General features: G+C 46.5%; 1 protein-coding gene across 1 annotated transcript in view; it reads left to right on the forward strand.

Annotated features, from left to right (window-relative positions):
* The window catches only part of WNK3 (WNK lysine deficient protein kinase 3), a 216,159-nt gene that overhangs the window by 132,900 nt on the left and 60,807 nt on the right, over positions 1-22,452 (forward strand). Inside the window, exons 13-15 of the mRNA XM_040325190.1 lie at positions 1,817-1,943; positions 3,151-3,267; positions 16,380-16,523. Of these exons, the coding sequence (XP_040181124.1) occupies positions 1,817-1,943; positions 3,151-3,267; positions 16,380-16,523 (388 nt within the window). The remainder of the gene's footprint in view (positions 1-1,816; positions 1,944-3,150; positions 3,268-16,379; positions 16,524-22,452) is intronic.

The following is a 22,452-nucleotide window of genomic DNA, read 5'->3' on the forward strand; positions in this document are numbered from 1 at the left end:
ATTATTTCCAATGGCTGTTTGCAACATGGGAACTTTCTTGTCACCTGCCATGACCCTCCCCCCATCTATCCCCATTCCACTCTCCATTAATGTCTGACCCCTAGCTGACCTGTGTACCCGATGTAATTCTAGTTCACCCTCCCCCCTCAATCCTAGTTTAAATACTCCTCCAGCATTCCCATAAACCTCTCCCCCAGCACAGCAGACCCCCTTCCATTCAAGTGCAAACCGTCCTTAGCATATAGGTTGCACCCCAATGAAAAGTCATCCCAGTGCTCTAGAAACCCAAATCCCTCCTTCCTACACCAGGTCTTTAGCCATGCATTCAGCTCTCTAATCTCCCCCTGCCTTTCCTGTGTTGCGCATGGCACAGGCAATATTTCAGAGAATATCACCTTGGAGGTCCTTCCCTTCATCTTGCAGCCTAGTTCTTTAAATTGATTCTTAAGGAGCCTCCACCTTCCATGTATACTGTCATTGGTTCCAACGTGGACCAAGACAGCTGGGTCATGCCCAGCCCCTCCCAGTAATTTATCCACCCGGTCCACCACATGCCGAACCCTGGCACCAGGGAGACAGCAAACCATTCGGTTGAAGCGATCCTGGCGACAAATTATTCTATCAGTCCTTCTGATTATAGAATCCCCTATTACCACCAACTGTCTAGGCCTACCTGCACTCCCCTCCCCACCTCTACTAGATGGGTTGCTCTCCCGGCTGTTAGGGGTAGCAGTAACATCTAGGGCTGCCACCTCTGTGTTTGCCACCTCCACATCATCACCCAAATTGGCAAATTTGTTTTGATGCACAAATACAGGACTGGCCTTCCCTTTCTTTAATGGCATCCCCGTCTTAGTGCGTAGGGTTCAATATTGAGTTGCGCCCCCCCCTCCATTGCAGCTATAACCGCTTCAACTCATTTGGGAAGGCCGTCCACAAGGTTTAGGAGTGTGTCTATGGGAATGTTTGATCATTCTTCCAGAAGCGAATTGGTGAGGTCAGGCACTGATGTGGACAAGAAGGCCTGACTGTTCGATTATGTTGAGGTCAGGCAGGCCAGTCAAGTTCCTCCACCCCAAACTCAGCCATCCATGTCTTTATGGACCTTGCTTTGTGCACTGGTGCACAGTCACTTTGGAAGAGGAAGGGGCCATCCCCAAAACTGTTCCCACAAAGTTTGGAGCATGAAATTGTCCAAAATGTCTTGGTATGGTGACGCCTGAAGCGTTCTCTTTGCTGGAACTAAGGAGCCAAGTCCAACCCCTGAAAAACAACCCCACACCATTTTCCCCCTCAATCAAATGATTTGGACCAATGCACAATGCAAGGTCCATGTAATCAGTAAGGGTGCATGGCAGAGAGGGGAAGACCGTCCCATAGGGGGAAGACTGTCCCATATCCCATATCTGTTTTGGTTTTAATGAGAGCGTGTCGAGGTTCCACATTTAGAGGCACTCAGCGGGTGTACAGGTAATACATACTCCAAAGTATTGGATTGTTCTGACCCAAGAAAGCGGGAGGGATCCCTTTTTGTAGAGGTGACATAAGGATCCATGGGGTGAATCTGGGACTCTGAGTCCATAAGTGGGTATAGAATTCGGTGTATGGGATTGTACAATATTTATTTTATACATTTTTTATGGTTGAACTGGATGGACTGCACTAAGGTAAACAAAATTGTACCTTTTACAATCCCTTTAACTGATCTTTTGTTTTCTTTTATTGTTTTCTATGCAAAATTATTAAGAATTCTCTCTTAAAACGGGTTTTATTTCTTTCTTTTGGCTCACATGGTATCATTCTGTTCAATTTTTAGTGGCTATGTTGATGTCGGCAGTGTTGATTCCCCGGTGGGAAATGGCAAGCATGAAAAGCTGAAGCAACGCAGGACTTCCTGCCCTCGCCCTGATAAGATGAATCGGTTTAACTTGTGTTTCTTAGGGGTATGTGTCTCTTCCTATGCGTAAAGGTGTCCAACTCCAGGCAAAACTTTTTTTTTTTTTTTTTTTTTTTTTAAAGCTTTGTGCCTTGAGGAAGGGGGAGTAGTTTGGCACCAGGCATGCTTTGGGTGTATTTCTAATGACCTTTTTATCCACAATTTAAAATGGGCTCTTTCATTGTTCTGGCAATCGTTTTATATTTCTGTGGTTTGAGTTCCTTTTCTGACAGAAGTGAAGAGAATCAAGTACACAAACAGCAGTAAAAAAGTTGATATGTTGTGATGCCGCGTACACACAATAATTTTTCGGGTTGTAAAAAACGTCATTTAAAACGATCGTGTGTGGGCTTCAGAGCATTTTTTGGGTTCTGAAAAATGACAAAAAAATAATTCGAACATGCTCTTTTTTTTTTCACGACGTTTTAAACAATGTCGTTTTTCGGGTTGTAAAAAATGATCATGTGTGGGCTTTAACGACGTTAAAAAAACGCATATTCTCAGAAGTAAGTTATGAGACGGGAGCGCTCGTTCTGGTAAAACTACCGTTCATAATGGAGTAAGCACATTCATCACGCTGTAACAGACAGAAAAGCGTGAATCGTCTTTTACTAACACGGAATCGGCTAAAGCTCCCAAAGGGTGGTGCCATCCGAATGGAACTTCCCCTTTATAGTGCCGTCATACGTGTTGTACGTCACCGCGCTTTGCTAGAGCATTTTTTTTTTTCACGATCGTGTGTGGGCAACGTCGTTTTAATGATGAAGTTGGAAAAATGATCGTGTGTACGCGACATAACTTTTCCATTCCATGCAAAGCCTAAGTACAAGGGACATGACTTACGATCTTTGTCATGTTTCACTTGTACTGCTGTCTCCTCCTTTAGTACAAAATCCTCCTCCGATCCATTACTGTGGTGGTCTTCTAATATATTTTGTGCATCATTGTCATAAATGATGATAAACCTAATTGTGTTGCGCTGTCAACTAATACAAAATAAAGTGTTTCACAAAAACGAATAGGAAAAATGTATATAAACGGTCTCCTCGGGTGGACTGTAGCTCCACCTGACGTGTTCATCCTATGAAACGTCATCACTGAGGCAATGGTGTATTGTTAAATGATGGCTGTGTTGTGTGATATTATCTGTGTATGGCTGGTGCTAGTGTTTGGCAGTATTGGTGCTAAAGTCTTTTAATTTGCTTGCCTTTTAGGTTTCTAAATTTGGAGATAATATGGTGGAATGCCAGTTAGAGACTCATAACAACAAGATGGTCACTTTTAAGTTTGATGCCGATGGGGATGCTCCAGAGGACATTGCTCTTTACATGGTAAGCTTTGCATGGGACAAGCTATAATTTCTAGTGTTTTTCTATTTTGGCTTTTATTTATTTTTTAATTAGTACACGCTATGAAAAAACAAACAAAAAAAAGGTATTTATCAGAAGTGTGTTTTTTTTTTTTTTGGATAGTCTATTTCTATCTGTAGAAGTAGGAAAAAATAGCCCAACCACCGCTATTGTGGTACGGTCCCATAGCACTGCATTAATCGTGTTCTGGCAGCACCGCCTGCCAAAAGAAACGTGACGTGTAAGTTTTGCCACGGCATGTGTTCAGCCGCAAAGAGCTGTATGTTGGTGTTCATGCAGGCGGTCGGGGGAAGCTAAAACCACGGCTGCGGTCTTTGCTGCCCCCTTTGAGCGAAGCCTAAAGTTGATCAAACAATTTGACTAAATTTTTAAGCTAAATCCCATAGCAATTGGACATAAAATAGTGGTCTTGATTGCCCACAAGGAGACGGAATCTAAATTGCCCCAATCTAACACACTGGGAAAATAAAATAAATCTAGATGAAATCGTTGCTGTAGATATTTTTTATTATTTCCATGTATCAAAAAACTACGATGTCAACTTGTTGTCCAGTTTAAATTTCACAATTGACCGAATTCCGGTGGTTGAACAAACTTGTGTTGTGGTAGATTTCTTCATTTCTGGTGATTACTTAAGTTTGTGCAATTCCCAGTGAATGGAAAGTGGGAACAATTGTTGCATGTATGGCCACCTTAAAGCAAACCTAAAATATCCAGTAAAAAAAAAAAAAACTCCAAGCAGGGATGCCATTTTTTCAGCAATAACATAAACCTAACTAAAGATTGCCCCAGCCCACAACCCAGAAATAGTAGTGGAAGGAGCCAGTAAAAGGCTTAAAGACCCCTTTCACACTGGAGCTTTTTGCAGGAGCTATAGCGTTAAAAATAGCGCCTGCAAAACGCCCTTAAACAGCTGCACCATTCATTCCAATGTGAAAGCCCCCAGGCTTTCACACTGGAGCGTTGCACTAGCAGGACGGGGAAAAAAAAAGTCCTGCTGGCCGCATCTTTGGAGCAATGAAGGAGCGGTGTGTTTACCACTCCTTCACTGCTGCTGCCCATTGAAATCAATGGGACAACGCGGCTATACCGTGAATGTGGCTGATTACATGTCCCTTAACCTGATGCCCCTTTTGACATTTTTTTAAACAAAGCGCAGGTTTGGCAAAAGCTCCCTCTGTCTCTGATGGGTAGAGTCAACCTTTTTAAAGATGAAAATTCTTCCAGTGATTTTGTATTTTTTGAGGAATGCTCCGGTTTGGATACCGAAATCATTCTTTAAGAAATTAGATGGTATCACCAGCTCGCTCTTTTGGGCCCCTAAAATGCCTTAAATAGGTTTGAAAGTTCTGCAGGAGCCATGGGGGCAGGGGGGTTTGGCGCTACCAAATTGGCGTTAGTATTATTTGGCAGGCCAGTTGGTCTTTGTGCATAGTTGGTTGGTCTCGGATGCTGGGGACTCGGCTACTGTCCTGGAAGCGGCCCATCTGGGTTTCCTTCGAGTCTCTTCGTCTGGCCATTCACAGGGGCACCAAACGAGATCTCCTTTTTACGGATTCTAAGAAGGCAACTATTAAAGCCTGGGAGGAGGCGGTGAAGCTGGCCTGCCCAAGTTAGAAGGGGTTTTCCCCTCCAACCCCCCTTTGGATGAACCCGAAGTTACCACAGTTTTATGAGTTTGACGATCCTATGGGTTGGGTGACTAAGGGGGTTAAATTGCTTAATGATATTACCCAGGATGGGGTACTTTTGACATTCGACCAACTCAAAGCCAGACCCGACCTTCCAAACTCGCAATATTTTCGTTATCTCCAGTTGAGACATGCATTCAGACCCAGTTTAGGATGGAGAGTGTTGAATCTTTTCCTTCTAGTTTGGAGGATTTACTTGTGACTGAGGAGCTGCCCAAGACCCTGTCAGTGACGCATAATGACCTGTTTAAAACTAGCCCCAAGGCATTACTTAAATGCAGAAAACGTTGGGAGGCTGAGGTACCGGATATACAGGGGGAGGAGTGGGATGATATGTGGGACCATCCATTTCAACATTTAGTGGCTGCTAGGGACAGGCTTATTCAGTTTTTTTTTTTTTTTTTTTTAACAACAAGGTTGGTCTTTATTAAGGCAAAAATGGTACAGTTTAAGGTACATTAGTCATCAATACAAAGCAGCATCGTAGGCAGACATGAGATACAGAAATCACAGCCGCAGGTGAACATTCCACAAGTCACAACATGGCAGGGGTACAGCTAAGCATATCCATCATGACAATTACCAAGCTTATCAGACCGGGGACAGGGAGAGGGAGGGGGGGGGGGGGCGGGAGAGAAGGCAGGGAGGGGGAGACAGTCAGGAGGAACGGGAATACAATATCCAGGCTTGCTCACAGAGGATTTATCCAAGGCCCCCACATCCGCTCAAATTTCAACGGGCAGCCCCTATTCATGTACGTCATTTTATACAGCGGGAGAACTGCATTCACCGCATCCATCCACCCACCCACCGTAGGGGGGGTTCTAGAGGTCCATTTTAGTAAGATCGCTTTTTTTGCGTAGAAAAGAAGTAGTGACAACAGCAGCTTAACATACCGAGGCCTCTGCTTATCATCCTGCACCCCCAGGAGCGCCAGCTCTGGGGAGATAGGAAGAGACAGTTGGAGGCGCACATTCACCGTTTCAAAGACAGCGGCCCAGAAGTCTGACAGTCTGGGACATGTCCAAAACATATGCATATATGTTCCCACCGCCGTGCAGCATCTCGGGCAGTTAGGTGAACGCTGCGGATATATCCCGTGCAGTCTCTGGGGGGTGAAGTATACTCTGTGCAAGAATTTGGCCTGAATCAGCTTATCTCTAGATGAGATCACCAGTCTATACCCATCCTCGAAGCACTCCTCCCATACCCCTCTGTCCAGGGACGGGACATCCACCACCCATTTACCCCACAGAGCATCCATCTTAGGGGAGTTCTTACTAAGGATCGTCAAGTACAGAGTGGAGAGTGCTTTTTTAAGGGTGTTCTGAGCCAGCAAGTCCTCAACCAGGTCAGTCCGGAGGTCAGGGGGGGTCGGGAACTGGGCCCTGAAAGCATGCCGCAGCTGATGGTAGCGGAACAGCATCCAGGGCGCCAGACCGAAACGACTGGCCAGGGTCGAGAAGGGAAGCAGGGATCCCCCACTAACAATGTCCCGGAGGACCTTAATGCCCGAGCGCGCCCACACCTGCGGGTCCGGTATAGTGCGGAAGTGTTTGAGGTTAGGGTTACCCCACAGCGGGGTAAAGGGGGACCATCTGCCAGGGGATTGAAAACGACGTCTAGCCACTCCCCACACCCGCAACGTAGTCCTAGACGGACCCGGCAGCCGGGGGTACCCAGACGGACCCCGGTAAACCAGGTTGCTCAAACCACCACCTCACCGTAACTAGTACGGCGGCCCAATAATACACTAGTAGGTTGGGTAGCGCCAACCCCCCGAATCCAACAGGCAGTTGAAGGGTGGATCTGGCCAACCGAGGGGGAGATCCCCGCCACAGAAAGGAGCCAATGCAGCTGTCTAAGTCCCTAAAGACCGAGTTAGCCAGCCATACAGGGCAGTTACGAAAAAAGTAGTTGAGTTTGGGCAAAAAAATCATTTTTAGGACATTGATGCGCCCCAGGAGGTTCAAAGGTAGATTACTCCATCGCGAGCAGTGTTCCTTGAGCCTGTCCACCACCGGCCTCAAATTGAGTCGGTAGTAGGACCCAAGTTCACGGGAAACCCTCACGCCCAGGTACACAAACTCCTCAACCCATTGCAGTGTTGATTGCGGGCAAAGCACCCTAGCCCTCTCGTCTAGTGGGAAGAGGGCGGACTTAGTCCAATTGATACGTACCCCCGAGAATTTACCAAATTCATCAAATATCTCTAGTGCTGATGTTAGGGAGTCAGCCGAGTCGTGGAGATATAGCAGAGTATCATCCGCATATAAGGATATTTTCTCCTCCAGAGGGCCAACCCGGAGCCCGACCACCCGTTCGGAGTCTCTGACTAAAACCGCCAGCGGCTCAAGGGCCAGGGCAAAGAGGCTGGGTGACAAGGGGCACCCCTGCCGGGTTCCCCTCTGGAGGAGGAAGGTGTCCGATAGATGGTCGTTTACCCGGATCCTAGCCCTAGGGGACCTATACAGCATCTGGAGCCATCTAAGAAACCCAGGGCCAAACCCAAACCTACGCAGCACCTCCCACAGGTAACCCCACTCCACAGAGTCAAAGGCCTTCTCGGCATCGAGAGAGGCCACGACTCGGGTACCCCCATTGTCATGGTGTGCATCCAGGTTCAGGAACAGGCGACGAATGTTAATGTCAGTGCCCTTCCCGGGCATGAACCCGGTTTGATCTACGTGTATCAGGTCTTCTATCACTGTAGCCAGCCTAATAGCCAGAAGCTTGGCTAGGAGCTTGGCGTCTGCGTTAATGAGAGAGATGGGCCTATATGAGGCACACTCTTCAGGATCCTTACCGGGTTTAGGCACCAACACGACAATCGCGTCTGACATCGAATCAGGGAGAGTCCCCATGGAGAAGGACCGCTTGAGTAGTGAGGTGAGCCTGGGAGCTAGAAGCTCCTGGTGCACCGAGTAGAACTCCGTTGGTATACCATCCGGGCCGGGGGTCTTCCCAGCCTGCATGGAGTGTAGGGCCACCTGTACCTCCTCCAGGGAGATGTCCGAGTCAAGCCTCCTACGTTGTGCTTCCGTCAGGGAGGGCAGGGAGATCTGGTCTAGATAGGTAGTCAACTCGGTCGTAGTGTATGTAACCCTAGTTGAGTACAAGGACTGGTAGAACTCAAGGAACCTAGCACCAATATCCTTGGGGGACATGAGTAACCCCCCAGCTTGATCGCGCACTTTCCCAACGTGTGTCAGAGGTCTCTGCCCCCTAGCAAGCCAGGCCAGCAGCCGACCATTCTTGTCTCCATATTCGAATACCCTTTGGGCACTCTCCAGCATGGATTTTTTGGTGAGGTCCACCCGAACTAGGGAGAGGTCACGCAGGGCATCACTCCATGACACATAGTGCTCGGAGTCTGGTGATCGCACAAATTCCGCCTCCTTCAATCTCGCCCTCTCCTCAACGTCCCCCAGAGACTGCACCGCTTCACGCTTGCGCACCGCCACCCTAGCCGTAAAGTCACCCCTCAGCCAGGCCTTAAAGGCATCCCATTCCAGCAGGGGGTTTGCAGAGCCCTCATTCCTCAGCCAGAATTCACATAGAGCCTCCGGCATCTCCTCCTGGATCCCCGGGTCCATGATCCAATATTTTGACAGTCTCAGCAGGCGCACACCCTCCACCCGAGATAGCCGGATAGTAACAGATACCGGAGCATGATCCGAGATGCCCCGAGAGAGGATCTCCACATCTCCTACCCTCTTAAGCAGTTCAGGGGAGGCAAACGCCAAGTCGATGCGTGACATGGTCCGGTAAGTGGTAGACAAGCAAGTATAAGCTCTGGTGGAGGGATGCATCCGCCTCCAGAGATCCGTCATGTGAAACGTCTCCGCCCAGCTGGCAAGGCCCTGCTGTTGCGGGCCGGCGGCATGTAACCTGTCTAGATCCCTGGCCATAACTAAGTTGAAGTCTCCCACAACCAATACATCTGGGACATTGTACATAGTTATCAGTTGCATCAGAGCGTGAAGGACATCCAAGTCCGCAGGGGGGGGCAGATACACACCCGCCAAGACAATAGGTAGCCCCGAGATCAGGGCATGCAGCAGCACATACCTCCCACCCGGGTCCAACTTAACATCTAGCAGCTGAAAAGGGAGGGACCTGTGCACCAGGACACTGACGCCACGGGCATAGTTGGAATACGTCGCGTGGTAGTGAGACCCGACCCACGCCCTCTTCAAACCCAGGACTCGGGATCCCATAAGATGCGTCTCTTGAAGGATGCACACCTGCGGGCGGAGCCTCCGCAGGTAGTTCATGACCAGGGAGCGCTTCACCGCAGAATTGAGTCCCCGTACGTTCCATGAAATTACGTTACATTGAGCCATAAGGGGTGGGAAGGAAATTGTCAGAGTCTACGCTCCAATGACACCGACCGGAGCCGACACACCAGCGGGGCGCGAAAACGCCCCCCCCCCCCCCCCGGCCCGCCAGGTCCGGCCAGCACATCAGGACCGCGACTGTACCTCAGCGTGTGCACCCACATGAATACAAACAGGTAGAGTATTGACCAACCAACCTTAATAAAACAACCCCCCGTGAACCATCCAGCCAAACCGCGGCAGGAGAACACCCCCCCCCCACCCCGCGCCCCCCGGAACATTAAGGAGCGCTTGAATCCCCTCAACCCCATAGTTTAAAAAAAAGTCAACAGTTAACAGTTAGGGGGACGTGTAGCCAGATCGGGACATATGCACCACCCCGTCCGTAAGCGGAAGGAGAAAGTAAAAGAAGGGGGGAATAATCCGAGTCTCTCCGCGGGAGCCGTGGAGTTGTGTAGATCGAGTGTATATTTGTAAAAGTTCTCCTGCCTGGGCAGGGGCACAAACTTGAGTAATCCAAACGTTGCAGGCACCTAGAATCATAGGGATTGCGGGCAGTGTACGGAGCCGATACCAGCCTGACACTTACTCGGGCTAAGTCTCACTTCGGGCAGTCCAGCAGGCTAACGGCCTCTATCAACCCATACCGGTGTCCAACACCGCGCCCGACCGCAGGTGGACAGGAGTCTATCCATCCAGGGAGACATGGCAGCCAAGCCATGCCTGGCGGAGTGGCGGGTAGGGGTGAACGGATCACCGCCAGGAGAATCACTTCAACCATTTTCCCCCAACCACCCCGGCCATCCCGGTAACAACAACGGCAAACGCGGCCAACAAAAGTCACAGGCAGGCACCCCAGTACTCACTAGTAGACGACTCATCCACGCAATCCCAGGGAATCAAACACCGGTAGGAGTTAGTTCAGGGTATCCAGCCAGGCCGAGGCATCTTTGGGGGAGGTAAAGAACCGCACCGTCTCCCCGTCGACCACACGCAACTTTGCCGGGAACAGGACGCTGTACTTGATCCCCTTGCGTCTGAGAGCCGCCTTGACTGCATCAAAGGAGCGGCGCTGGCGTTGAGTCTCCATCGTGTAGTCCGGGAAAAGCATCAGCCTCACATTCCGATACGGCAGCTCCCCGGCCGCGCGAGAGGCCCTGAGGAGCTCATCCCGGTCCCTGAAGTTGAGCAACCGCAGGATAAATGTTCTGGGGGGGGATCCCTCGGGGCCGGGCCTAGGAGGGACCCGGTGGGCCCGCTCCACCGCAAAGTACGGCGACAACCGGGCCGCCGGTAGCAACGAGCGGAATAGCTCCTCCACGAACTGAGCCGGGGCCCGACCCTCCGCCCCCTCCGGTAGGCCCACGATCCTCAAATTGTTGCGGCGGCTCCTATTCTCGGCGTCTTCCGCTCGATACTCCAGGGCTTTGACTCTCGATTGCAGGGCCCTAATGGAGGCATCGTGCCCCGCCACCGCATCCTCCGTCTCGCTCAGTCGGTGTTCCGCCTCCGACACCCGGGAGCGGATCTTATCAAAGTCCTGCCTGATGAGGCTAACGTCAAGCTGAACCTCTTCAATCTTGTTGGTCAGGGCCGCCTGGCACATCGTAATAGCCGCCATCACCTCCGGGATGCCCGGGGGAGGCCGAGTGGGGTCCTCCTCGTGTTCCGTCTGCGACGCCATGTTGGAAAGGCGCACAGGGGACAGCAGGCCGTCAGCGACCGGAGTCGAGTCCTTCGGGATAAACGCTGGAAACTTCAACCTCTTAGGCTTCTTTTGGCTCCCCAGGGCTTTGGGAGGCATCTAGTGCTCTGCAGAGCCCCTCAGATAGGCCCAGGCAGTAGAAAGGATAGTTTTATCGGATCGCACTCCAGGAGAGCTCAGATAGCACGTCTGCTCAGTCCGCCATCTTGGCCACGCCCCCGGCTTATTCAGTTTTAGTTCTTACATAGTGTACTATACCCCTGCTAGGTTGGCTTCGATATACCTCGCTGTTCCCCCAGAGTGTTGGCGGTGCTCGTTTGCGCCGGCTGACGCGCATCATATATTTTGGAGCTGTCCCCAAGTCCAGCTGTTTTGGACTGGGGTCACTTCCTGTATAGCTGAGATTCTGAGGGTGCCGATTCCATTGGAAATTAGTGTCTTTCTGCTGGGTCTGGTGGAGGAGGTGGGTCCCGTCAAGGGCTTCACAGAACTTTACTTAAGGACCCATTCACGCCGATATACGTCGTCAGAATGGCACGGCTGGGCACAATCACGTGCCTGTACGTGTCTCTTTAAGCCAAGTGGGGTAGTGAGCGTGCTGGCCCACTCGCGACCCGGTCCGAAGCTCCGTGGCCGCGGTACCCCCTTACCCGATCCCCGCCGATGTCCCGTGATCGGTCACCGGAGCTGAAGAACGGGGAGAGGTGTGTAAACACACCTTCCCCGTTCTTCATTGTGGCAGTGATTGCCTGTTCCCTGATATGGGGAAAGACGATCACTGACATCACCCGTCCAGCCCCGCCCCCCTACAGTTAGAAACACATATGAGGTCACACTTAACCCCTACAGTGCCTTCCTAGTTGTAGACTCCTAAACTGCAATTGTAATTTTTCGCAGTAAACAATGCATTTTTATAGCACTTTTTGCTATAAAAATGGTCCCAAAAATTTGTCAAAATTGTCCGATGTGTCCGCCATAATGTCGCAGTCACGCCGCTGATCGCCGCCATTAGTAGTAGTAAAAAAAAATAATAAAAATGCCATAAAACCATCCCCTATTTTGTAAACGCTATACATTTTGCGAAAAACAATCGATAAACGCTTATTGGGATTTTTTTTTTTTTTTTTTTTTTTGCCAAAAATAGGTAGAATACGCATCGGCCTAAACTGAGGGAAATTTTTTTTTTTTTTTTATATATTTTTGGGGGATATTTATTATAGCAAAAAGTAAAAAATATTGTATTTTTTTCAAAATTGTCGCTTCATTTTTGTTTTTTGTTGCAAAAAATAAAAACCGCAGAGGTGATCAAATACCACCAAAAGAAAGCTCTATTTGTGGGAAAAAAAGGACGCCAGTTTTGTTTGGGAGCCACGTCGCACGACCGCACAATTGTCAGTTAAAGCAACACAGTGCCGAATCGCAAAAAGGGGCAAGGTCCTTAACCTGCATAATGGTCCGGGTCTTAAGTGGTTAATGTAGTATTATTCTATGGTAGGAAGGCCATCTTGCTTCGATGGAAAAAACCGGGGACTCCTGAAGTAGCTTTCTGGAAGGGGTCTGTAATGATTCCTTTTTACAAGGCGACCTATATATCTAGAGGCTGTGGGTGGAAATTTTAAAGTGTGGAGGGCTTGGTATGACTCTGATCAAACAGTGGGTTCATTTATGATTGATTTGAGGCTATAGGTTGGGTCCTGAGGCATGTCTGTCATTCTTGTAGTTCGGGTGGACCAGATTCCAGGTGTCCGCAATGCTATGTGGAGAAGGAGGCTATTAGCACATCCGGATTGCTATTTTTGATTAAGAGGGGGAAAGGGAACTGAGTACGGGGGGGGGGGGGATGTCACTATGGGTATAGATGCGATCAGTTGATGGCACTGTTAGTATGTTAGTGTATTTTTCTGTTGGCCGAATGTGTGACTTGGTGTTGTGCCAAGACAAGTATGTTATGTTTTATATGTTATGGGCTAGATTCAGGTACGAGATACGCCGTCGTATCTCTAAAGTGCGGCGTCGTATCTATGCGCCTGATTCTTAGAATCAGTTACACATAGATTTGACTAAGATCAGACCGGCATAAGTCTTACGCCGTCGTATCTTAGTTGCAATCTTACGCTGGCCGCTAGGTGGCGCTTCCGTCGATTTACGTGAGGAATATGCTAATTAGGTAGATACGCCGATTCAGAAACGTACGTACGGCGCATTTTTTTACGTCGTTTACGTTAGGCTTTTTCCGGCGTAAGGTTACTCCTGCTATATTAGGCGTACGCAATGTTAAGTATGGACGTCGTTCCCGCGTCAAATTTTTAAATGTTTACGTCGTTTGCGAATAGGGCTGTACGGAAGTTACGTTCACGTCTAAAGCATTGACGATTTGCGGCGGAATTTTGAGCATGCGCACCGGGATTCTTTCACGATTCGTAAAAAACGTCATACGTGGGGTCACACTAAATTTTAATAAAACGCGCCCACATCATCCAAATTTGAATTAGGCAGGCTTATGCCGGAGCACATACGTTGTGCCGCCGTCACTTAGGGCGCAAGTTCTTTCTGAATACGGAACTTGCGCCCTAATTTACGGCGGCGTAACGTATCACAGATACGTTACACCCGCACAACATTACGCAGGGCTATCTGAATCTAGCCTTATGTCTTTAAAAATTTTCAATAAAAATAATAATTATTAAAAAAAAAACAGTAAAATTCTTTCCTACACTTCTTTAAAATCAGATTTCCGGGGCTTAGGCTACTTTCACACTGAGGCGTTTTTACGTGAGTTTTTGTGCTAAAAATAGCGTCTGTAAACTGCCATTTCTGCAGCCCCAGTGTGAAAACCCGAGTTTTCACACCGGGGCGGTACGCTTGCAGTATGGGAGAGAAGTCCTGCAAGCAGCGTCTTTGGGGCGGTGCGGGAGTGGTGTATACACCGCTTCTAAACCGCCCCTGCCATTGAAAACAATGGGCACTGCTGCCGAAGCGCCCGTAAAGCTTTTTGGCAGCGGCACTTTTAACTGTTTCCTCGGCCGCTAGCTGTTAAAATCACCGCGATAACAGCAGTAAAGCGCAGCTAAAACCAGCGTGAAAGTGGCCCTACAGTTCCCACAATGGCACAAAACTGCAGAGCTGCAAAAATAACGGCCTTTCAGCATATAAGAAATGATGCCAATATAGATGCCAGAAATCTGGGCATTCCATTGGAAATGGTATATTGGCCCCAAAAAGATCCCCAAACAAATCTTTTCATGTTATTGTGACTGCTTTGCTTCTGCAGGTAGAATTTCTGTGAATTGCAGGATTTTCAGTGAAAAACCTAATTGATTTCATTAAATTTTCTTTAGATCAGACTGCTGAGATATGCACAGTGAATATTCTCTTATAGTACATCTGGCAATAAACACAATCCTCCCAGTCTGCTGGGGTTTTATTACCATGTTTATGCAAGTTGAAAGATTTAACTTCGACAGCGTTAAATCTACTGGAACGTATTCAGGTGTAGTTTAGTACAAGTCTTTCCACTGTTCTGATGAAAACGCCTTTATTTACCTTGAAGCAATGTCCCTGGGACTTGTCATTTTTCTTTTTCTGTAAATGTTCATTGGAGGACACAGCAGACACCAGGATATTGGCTCTGCACACAGTAGGATGGATTCCAAGAAACCGGGCATACAACTCCCTTTATCCCCCGGTACAGGAAGTAAGGTCTTTGTTTTAGGATTAAGGACTTTATATATTTGCTATGGTCTTAAAGCTGAACTCCCCTCCTTTTTTTTTTTTTTACATAGAAACAAACCCCCCCCCCAGAGTACACTGAGGGCCAGATTCTCGTACAGTCGCGTAACTTTGTGCGGGCGTAACGTATCTGATTTACGTTACGCCTCCGCAACTTAGACGGGCAAGTGCTGTATTCTCAAAGCACTTGCTCCGTAAGTTGCGGCGTAGCGTAAATCGGCCGGCGTAAGCCCGCCTAATTCAAATTTAAACCAGGGGGGCGTGTTTTATGTAAATCTTCTGTGACCCGACGTGATTGACATCCGTGGAACTTCCCAGTGTGCATTGCTCCAAAGTACGCCGCAAGGACGTCATTGGTTTCGTGAACGTAAAGGACATTCACGGACGACTTACCTTTTTCAAATTTCGACGCGGGGAACGACGGCCATACTTAACATTGGTACGCCGCACTTACCCCCCCATATAGCAGGGGTAACTATACCCTGGGAAAAGCCTAACGTAAACAGCGTAACTTTACTGCGTCGGCCAGGCGTACGTTCAGGAATTCGCGTATCTAGCTGATTTACATATTTTGACGCGTAAATCGTCGTACACGCCCCTAGCGGCCAGCGTAAAAATGCAGTTACGATCCGACGGCGTAAGAGACTTAAGCCTGTCGGATCTAACAGATATCTATGCGTAACTGAATCTAAGAATCGGGCGCATAGATACGACGACACAACGCAGAGATACGACGGCGTATCTGGAGATACGCCGTCGTATCTCCACTGAGAATCCGGGCCTGAGTGTATAACAGCCTGCAAACAGGACACAATAAAAAAACAAATGTTACAGTAAGGACCGTTTCACATCACATGCAGTTCAGAACATTTTTTTTTCTGCATCAAAAACTGGAAAACCGATTACAGTAAAACCTTGGTTTGGGAGGATAATTTGTTCCAGAAACATGCTTGTAATCCAAAGCACTTGTATATCAAAACATTTTTTTTTTTACAGGGTATAAAAGAGAAGAGAGGCACCTCTAAGTGTAGCAATAAGTTGCTAAATGTTGTACCTTCATTAAATGTAACCATATTGCTACACTTATGCCGCGTACACACCATCACTTTATGTGATGGTAAAAAACGACATTTTCTGTGAAGTAAAAAAACGACGTTTTTGAAACTTCAATTTTCAAAAACGACGTTGCCTACACACCATCGTTTTTTCACAATGCTCTAGCAAAGCGAGGTTACGTTCACCACTTTTTCCCATTGAAGCTCGCTTCACTAGCACACAGCTCCTTTCTCTATCTGCAACGTAGAGAGCGTCCTGACTCTCATGTAGTCCAAGGGAGGGGGGCGAGCAGGAAACTCCACACCAGGGAGAAAGCCTCGCATTACTGTGTGGAGTTACAGACAGAAGAACAGGAAGTGAGGATTTCTCAGAAGAAATAAGGACATTTAAAAGCCAAATGGAAGGATGAGGTAAGTGAAGGAGGACTGCACTAAAGTAAAGGAAGCTATTTAGGCAAAAAGATTTGTACCTTTACAACCCCTTTAATTTGAATGTTGACTTTGTATGCTCTGCTCAGCTTGCATTTATGACAAAAAAAATATTTTTAACCAGGTTGAAGATGACTTTGTGCTAGAACCAGAAAAGGATAAATTTGTGGAGGAACTGAAGCTAATCGTTACCCAAGCCCAGGAGATCCTGCGCACCGTTCCAGCTGTGGGAAGAAGTGAATTCACCTCAACAGAATTCGGCAGCCAAGTAAGCGATTTTTAACAAAAAGTCATGAGTATTTTAATGGCAAGTCCACTTTTTTGAAAAAAATCAAATAATTGCACATATTTATTCCGGAAAAAAAAGTGCATTTATTTTATTTTTCCCCACAGCCGCCTGCAGAGCAATGCACCCGGAGTCAGTGGCTCACACGTGCAATGTCAGGCTTCTGCAGACAAACACGTCCTCCAGCTTTCTTTTCTGTACCTCTGTACAGGCTTTCTGCTTCAAAGCTGGAGGGAAGTATACAAGGGTGCTCATCAACATAACATAAAAACACCCTTGCAGCCCATTAAAGTGATACTAAACGGACACTGTTTAACCACTGAAGCCCCGTGCCTGTTTTTCAGATTTTTTTTTGCTAGAAAATTACTTGGAACCCCCAAACATTATACTTTTTTCTTCTAACACCCTAGAGAATAAAATGGCGGTCATTCCAATACTTTTTGTCACACCGTATTTGTGCAGCGGTCTTGCATATCACTTTTTTAATAAAAAAAATAAGACAACAGTAAAGTTAGCCTAATTTTTTTATATATTGTGAAAGATGATGTTACGCCGAGTAAATTGATACACAACATGTCACGCTTCAAAATTGCGCCAGCGCGTGGAATGGCGTCAAACCTTTACCCTTAAAAATCTCCATAGGCGACGTTTAAAAAATTCTACAGGTTGCATGTTTTGAGTTAGAGGAGGTCTAGGGCTAGAATTATTGCTCTCGCTCCAACGATCGTGGCGATACCTCACGTGTGGTTTGAACACCGTTTTCATATGCGGGCGCTCCTCACGTTTGCGTTGGCTTTTGCATGCAAGCTCGTCAGGGTGGGGCGCTTTAAAAATAAATGTTTTAAATTATTATTTATTTTACTAGATTATATTTATTTTTATCAATTAAGACCCGGACCATTATGCAGGTAAAGGACCTGGCCCCTTCTTGCTATTCGGCACTGCGTCGCTTTAACTGACAATTGCGCGGTCGTGCGACATGGCTCCCAAACAAAATTGGCGTTCTTTTTTTTTTTTTTTTTTTTTTCACAAATAGAGCTTTCTTTTAGTGGTATTTGATCACCTCTGCGGTTTTAATTTTTTGCGCTATAAACAAAAATAGAGCGACAATTTTTATCTTAAAAGGGACGTGCCATTCTGCCGACGTAAATAGTTGTGCTGCGGTCCTTAACCGGTTAAACTGATTTAAAAGAATAAATTGGGTCACTTTTATTCCTATTACAAGGAATGTAAACATAGTGGGACAGGAAGTCCCACTAATAAGAGGGTACACCCCCTGCAAAAATTACATATTGGGGGGCGAGGAGTGCTTAAAGTGGAAGTTCCACTTTTGGGTGGATCTCCACTTTTAAAGAATAAATGCTTATAGCTTTTTACCTTTTTGTCATTTTCTTTTTTTTTTCGTGGAGCTTTTCAAGGATCCTTAGTGGTTATGTCAGTTTAAATTTCATTAGGAACCTCACCAGCCTTGAAAATATGTAAACGGACATAACTACTGAGAATGCATTTTTTTTTTATTATTCTTTAGCATAGTACTTTGCATACAGACAAATGTAAAAGAAAACCTCCTAAAACCCATGTAAACACACTTGCTAGAAGCCCACAATCCTGCAGGGGTTGGGCAAGCGGCTAGGGCAGTGATGGCGAACCTTTGCACCCCAGATGTTTTGGAACTACATTTCCCATGATGCTCAACTACATTGCAAAGTGCATAAGCATCATGGGAAATGTAGTTCCAAAACATCTGGGGTGCCAAGGTTCGCCATCACTGGGCTAGGGCATGCTGAGGGATGGCAGCAGGCAGAGAGTACTGCAGGCCATGAGCCTTTCCTTGGGCTTTCCTTGTATTTAGGTGAAATTCAAGCCTTGCACATGCCAATGCACCTACCTATCCTGCATACCCTGTAAAAAAAAAAAAAAAACTGTATACTTACCTTTCTTTAATCCAGTCAAACATTAAATTATCTGTTATAAATAAAATGTATCGCAAAAATACATTTATTCTGTAAAAAAAATTGCAGCTCTGATATATATTTTTTTTGTGTGTACTTTTCTAGCTGGCTAAATGTAAGTTTTTCTGTCTATTAATTATACTCCTGTCCCTGAACTGCTGGTATAACTGGGTTGAACTAAATACATTTTCAACCCTTTTTGACCAGAGGTCATTATTGCCTAAATTCTCCGGCCTAATTTAGCAACATCGGCATGAATCGCTAAAGACCCTTTTCACACTGGTGCACTTTTGCTGCGCCAAAAAGTGATTTTGTTGCACTGGAAAGGTGCATGAAAACTGTTGCCCTTTACATCCTATGTAAATGTTCCACTTCACTGCATTTTCAAAAGTCCTGGATATGCTGCACTTTTAATGCACTTTTTTAAAAGCACACCAAAAATGCATTGATCATTGTAATTCGATAGGAATGCACAAAAACGCACCCATGATGCATTTTTTGATGTGTTTTTTTTTTTTAGTCGTATGTCCAAGATTCACGGGTGTATGCTGGGAGTCGGAATCCAGAAAAGGGCTTACAAATGGATTAGAAACACATACCGCAGTTTTAGGCGCACCAGTGTGAAAGGGCCCTAAATTGGCCATAACTAATGTGCATACCTATAATATATTTTTTGTATTTTCTTTCTTAACCTCCCTGGCGGTATGATTCTGTCTGAAAATTACGTACCAAAAGCGGTACAATTATTTTGCAAGGAAATTTGGCGTTTTATATTGTAGGCCTGCAATTCTTAGAAATAACTCACTTAAATCTGACCAAACAAGAGTCTAGTAGGCATCCCGGGTATGATTTTTTTTTTTAAAAACAAAATTATAATATAATAAATAATTATAACAAATAATATAATTATAATAAAAATTATTCAATAATGTAATCAACTCAAAATCACTGAAATTTGCTCAGTTGCAGAATTGTCGCAGTCATTACTTTTTATTTTTTTATGACGTATTTCCCCACAAATCGCTATCGCACAATTCTGCAAGTGATTATAATTTATTATCGCTGTTTTCTAGCTGCTCTAAAATCACTTTTGACATAAAGGGACACTTTTGGTTGCTATGGACAATCTACAGTTTTCAGGCAGAAAGAACAGTTTTTATTATATAAAAGAACATGTAGGGCACTGGGCAGAATACTAGGGACAAGGGGGGTGTGTATTTTTTTACATACAGTACTGTAATCTATAAGATTACAGTATACTGTATGTAATGTGTTTGTTTATTTTTTTGAAATTGACGCCGTTCTCCGCCCCCGTGTGTCGTAACGCCGCAGGGAACGGAGATCGGCGGCACACGGGCACTGTGTGAATTGAGCGAGCACCTGCTCGCTCACACAGCGGGGATGAATCCCAGGATCCAGGGACAAGGTAAGTAACTTTGTCTGTGGCTTCAGCGAGAAGGTAAGCCGCGCCGCTGCACGCTCTGCACATCTACCCCGAGCGTGACTCGGGGATCCCGATCCTAGCATGGAAAAACCACCCCGAGTCACGCTCGGGGATACCGCTAAGGAGGTTAAAGGACATATAAGGCTTTTATTTGGTATGCTGTTTTAATAAAAACCCTACCCTGTTTTATAGGCTGGCAAGTATATATTTAACACACTTATTATATTTAACAATTACAGTATTAAACAGATGCACACAGCCTTTTTCAGGCTGGGGTCTGACGGGTAGCTATCGTGTTACTGGGGTTACCATAGCTCTAAAATCTGACCATACAATACAATCTTTGTCCAATAAACTTTCCAAGCTATGTTATACAGTAAGGGAAAACGTCTGTGCTCCCCTGCTGATTTTGTACGTTTGCCCACTTACAAATGATCAGTCTATAATTTTAATGGTAGGGTTTTTTTTTTAAACATATTTTTTTTAACAAAAATATCCCGAAAAACGTATTTAAAAAAAGTTATCAATTGGTTTTGCATTTTAATGAGTGAAATAAGTGTTTGATCCCCTATCAATCAGCAATATTTTTGGCTCCCAGGTGTCTTCTATATGGGTAACAAGCTGAAATTAGGAGCACTCTCTTAAAGGGAGTGCTCCTAATCTCAGCTTGTTACCTGTATAAAAGGCACCTTTCCACAGAAGCAACCAGATTCCAATCTCTCCTCCATGACCAAGACCAAAGAGCTGTCCAAGGATGTCGGGGACAAGATTGAAGACCTACACAAGGCTGGAATGGGCTACAAGACCATCGCCAAGCAGCTTAAAGCGGATGTGCCATGGGAAAAAAATATTAAAAGCCAGCAGCTACAAATACTGCAGCTGCTGACTTTTTTAATATTAGAACACTTACCTGTCCTGGAGTCCAGCGCCGGTCGCAGCAGAGGATGAGCGATCGCTCGTCTCTCTGCTGCTCCCCCCGCCATCCACGCTGAGGGAACCAGGAAGTGAAGCGCTGCGGCTTCACTGCCCGGTTCCCTACGGCGCATGCGCAAGTCGCGCTGCGCCCGCAGATTGGCGTGTGCTGGGAGCCGAGTGTTCCCAGCACACAACGGGGGGCGACGGGATGTGACGGAATGCCCGTCTTTTGCCCGTGAATGCCGGGCCGGAAGTGGGTGCAAATACCTGTCTTTAGACAGGTATCTGCACCCCCCTCCCCCCTGAAAGGTGTCAAATGTGACACCGGAGAGGGGAGGGTTCCGATCAGCGGGACTCCACTTTAGGGTGGAGAACCGCTTTAATGAGAGGGTGACAACAGTTGGTGCGAATATGCACAAATGAAAGAAACATAAATAACAGTCAGTCTCCCTCGGTCTGGCTCTCCATACAAGATCTCACCTCCATGGAGTTTCAATGATCATGAGAACGGTGAGGAATCAGCCCAGAACTACACAGGAGAATCTTGTCAATGATCTCAAGGCAGCTGGGACCAAAGTCACCAAGAGAACAATTGGTAACGCACTACACCGTGAAGGATTGAAATCCTGCAGTGCCCAAAAGGCTCAAAAAAGCTCATGTACAGCCCATCTGAAGTTTGCTAATGAACATCTGAATGATTCAGAGGAGAACTGAGGGAAAGTGTTGTGATCAGATGAGACCAAAATCGAGCTCTTTGGCATCAACTCAACTCGCCGTGTTTGGAGGAGGAGGAATGCTGCCTATGACTCTCTGTCTAACATGGAAGTGGAAACATTATGCTTTGGCTGTGTTTTTCTGCTACGGACAGGACAACTTCACCAAATCAAAGGGCTGCTGGTTTAGACCATGTACCGTCAAATCTTGGGTGAGAACCTCCTTCCCTCAGCCATGGCATTGAAAATGGGTTGTGGATGATTATTCATTCCAGCATGACAAAGACCCAAAGCACATGGCCAAGGCAACAAAGGAGTGGCTCCAGAAGAAGCACATTAAGGTCCCAGAGTGGCCTAGCCAGTCTCCAGACCTTAATCCCATAGAAAATATGTGGAGGGAGCTGAAGGTTCGAGTTGCCAAACGTCAGCCTCAAAACCTTAATGACTTGGAGAGGATCTGCAAAGAGGACAAAATCCCTCCTGAGATGTGTGAGAACCTGGAGGCCAACTCCAAGAAACGTCTGACCTCTGATTGCCAACAAAGGTTTTGCCACTAAGTCATGTTTTTGTGAAGGGGTCAAATACTTATTTCACTCATTAAAATGCAAATCATTTGATCACTTTTTTGAAATGTGTTTTTCTGGATATTTTTGTTCTGTCTCTCGCTGTTAAAACCGACCATTAAAAGTATAGACTGATCATTTCTTTGTCAGTGGGCAAATGTACAAAATCAACAGGGGATCAAATACTCCCCCCCCCCCCCCCCCCCCCCCCTGTATGAGCACTGGCCTACTCTAACCAATCGATTTGTATCCATTCAGGATAGGTCCTTGCACCGCAGAGTTTTTGTTGGCTCTAAAGAAGTTTGCACAGTCATTTGTAATGTG

Source organism: Rana temporaria, chromosome 9, assembly GCF_905171775.1.
Source record: "Rana temporaria chromosome 9, aRanTem1.1, whole genome shotgun sequence".
In the NCBI taxonomy this organism is placed as follows: domain Eukaryota; kingdom Metazoa; phylum Chordata; class Amphibia; order Anura; family Ranidae; genus Rana; species Rana temporaria.